Genomic DNA, 2,497 nt, shown 5'->3' on the forward strand with positions numbered 1-2,497 from the left:
GAGGTAAAGAACAAGAATGATCAGAACTGGTTTGTATTGAAGGTTAGGATTCTGGTGCAGGAGAATCATTGAGATTGGAGACTGAAAATGACACTGGTTACATAAGAGAAGGAGCAATATCTCATTGCAATATTGGATGAGGTGGGGAACTTATTTGAGACAGTGGTTCAGCCACAGATTGTGTAGGATTAGAAGAAACTGATGATGCTAAAGTTGGAACGTTATCAAGTGGTCTTCTGATCAAATGGCATGGAAACTCTTTATAAGTGAAAGATTGTGGGTTCCATACAACTTGCAACCTTAAGCATCTGTGCAAGGTTGCAAGTAGTTTCAGTTGTTTTAGTTTTTGATTGGATTAATATTTACATTTTTTTTTTCATATGTTAGTATCTGAATTAAAATATTTTATAAATTTAAAGTGGATTCAGATACAATTTTTTACAATAAATTGAATTTGTATGATATCGTGATATTTTTGTACTTGTAAATTTTTTATTTTTTAAAAAAATTTTATTCCTTTCACTTTTAGACTTGGAGGAATTTGCATGATATTAATTGTTATGTGCATGTCAGTAATATTAAAATGAATCGATTTGATTCTTATCGATGATTAATTGTACAATTTAGTACATGTGTTGAATAGATTAAAAAGTGAAATATTTTTATGAAAATATTACTCCTATTTAAGATGTTTATTTAAAAAGAATGCTTGTTTAACATCTTATTATAGAATAACAGAGAACTCGAATTCAAAATAAATGACAATTTGACAATAAAATCTTGTTAATATTGGAAATTTTATGAAAAGTTTAAACTTTAAATTACTTTCATAATAATTGCATATTGTATTTAATCGAATTTAAAATTAATCTGTAATTGTTTTAATGTTTATCGATTTATTGACTATTAATATTGGCCAAAAAGTAAGCTTATTAAATTTATTGACATAGCTACTTTTTCAGTAAAAAAATATAAAGGCACTCACAAAATTATTACTCCTCTAGTCAATAATGTAAGACTCTTTTTATAATGTAATTACACTATGAAAGGGGTTTTATTATTTAGGATCTAAGGAGTATTATAGTATTAAATAATGAAAAAAAAACTAAATGAACAAAAAGTTGTAAAATACTTTTTCATCATAATTGTGAATTTTTTGTCCAATCTGAATTGTTTACTATGAACACTTTTTATTTAATAATAATAATAATAATATTTATTACTTTTTATTTATTAATCCCTAATTTTCCGCCTCCAATGAAGTGCGGAGTCTTCCCATTCTCATCCTCGAGCACAATGGAGCAGAAGGAAATGGATAGCAGCGCACCATTTCTTCCACAAGAAATAGTTAGAGACATTCTCATAAGGCTTCCGGTAAAGTCCTTGCTCCGATTTCAATGTGTATACGAAGATTGGAAAATTCTCTTCAGATCCCCTTCTTTCATCGCAGACCACTTGCATCACTCTAGTCATCGAAACCCTTTTCTTCTTTTGAAATGTTTTATCGCGTGTGATTTCTATCACTATTGTTTGCTCGATGGCGAGATGGAAGTCCACAAACTTCATAAGATCCCTCTTGAGAATTCTAGGTTGACTGTCAGGAACCTCTATTCCAATCATGGTTTGCTCTGTCTTGAAATCGTTAATAAGTGTCATTCCCTTTTCTTGTATAATCCGGCGACTAGAGAAGTCAAACAAGTGTCCCGACGCCTTGAAAGATTTACGGGTACAGTGTTCGATGTAGGATTTGGGTTCAATCCAATTCTTAATGACCACAACATAGTGAGGCTCTTTGTTTCTGGGTATGATGAAATGGTTAATAAGGTGGAGGTGAATTCATTAAATATGGGATCATGGAAGGAGGTAGAGGTTGGGAACTTACGGGTTGTGAAACTTAAACATGGTGAAAGTTTTAGTGCTAATGGAGCTATCTTTTGGTTTGGGTATACAGTAAAGCATAAAGTATATAATGGGAAGAAGTGTGAAATTGCTGGAAGAGTCTGGATAGTTTCATTTGACGTGGCAAAGGAAGCATCCACTTTGATACCAATGCCTGCTGAAATACGCTATAAAGATGGTGTTAGTTCTGCTGTGTATGAGTACAAGCTTGCCATTCTTTATCCCACTGCTATTGAAAACTCTGAAACTTCATCAATTGATTTGTGGGTGATGGAGGAAGGTACAGGTGCATCAGGGGAGAAATGGACTTGGACTAAGAAATATACTACCAGTCCTTTTCCGCGCCGATATCCATGGAAGTTATGTCCGCAAACTATTGGAGGAATAAAATGATCTGCAAAGTTCAATTGATGCCTGCAGCTGAAGGTAAGGTGAAGAATGATGAAACAAAAATTGTCATGTTCAATCTCGCTAGTAATGAATTCAAGAGCTATGCTATAGGCTTATGCGGCCATCATCAGTTCATATATAATAGTGATGATTGTGGATTAAGATATCTGCATAATACATTGATATTAATCATCCTGATATGGCTCAC

At 32.7% G+C, this 2,497-nt stretch overlaps 1 protein-coding gene across 1 annotated transcript; it reads left to right on the top strand.

Moving 5' to 3' along the window:
• The first annotated feature begins 1,296 nt into the window (after window positions 1–1,296).
• Window positions 1,297–2,292, top strand: LOC114752290 (putative F-box protein At5g62660). Its single transcript, XM_028941023.1, has one exon. The coding sequence runs from the start codon at window positions 1,297–1,299 to the stop codon at window positions 2,290–2,292; it is 996 nt and encodes a 331-aa protein (XP_028796856.1).
• Window positions 2,293–2,497: the final 205 nt, after the last annotated feature.

Source organism: Neltuma alba, unplaced genomic scaffold (assembly GCF_004799145.2).
Source record: "Neltuma alba isolate B1F8T4 unplaced genomic scaffold, ASM479914v2 tig00007319_pilon, whole genome shotgun sequence".
NCBI lineage: Eukaryota > Viridiplantae > Streptophyta > Magnoliopsida > Fabales > Fabaceae > Neltuma > Neltuma alba.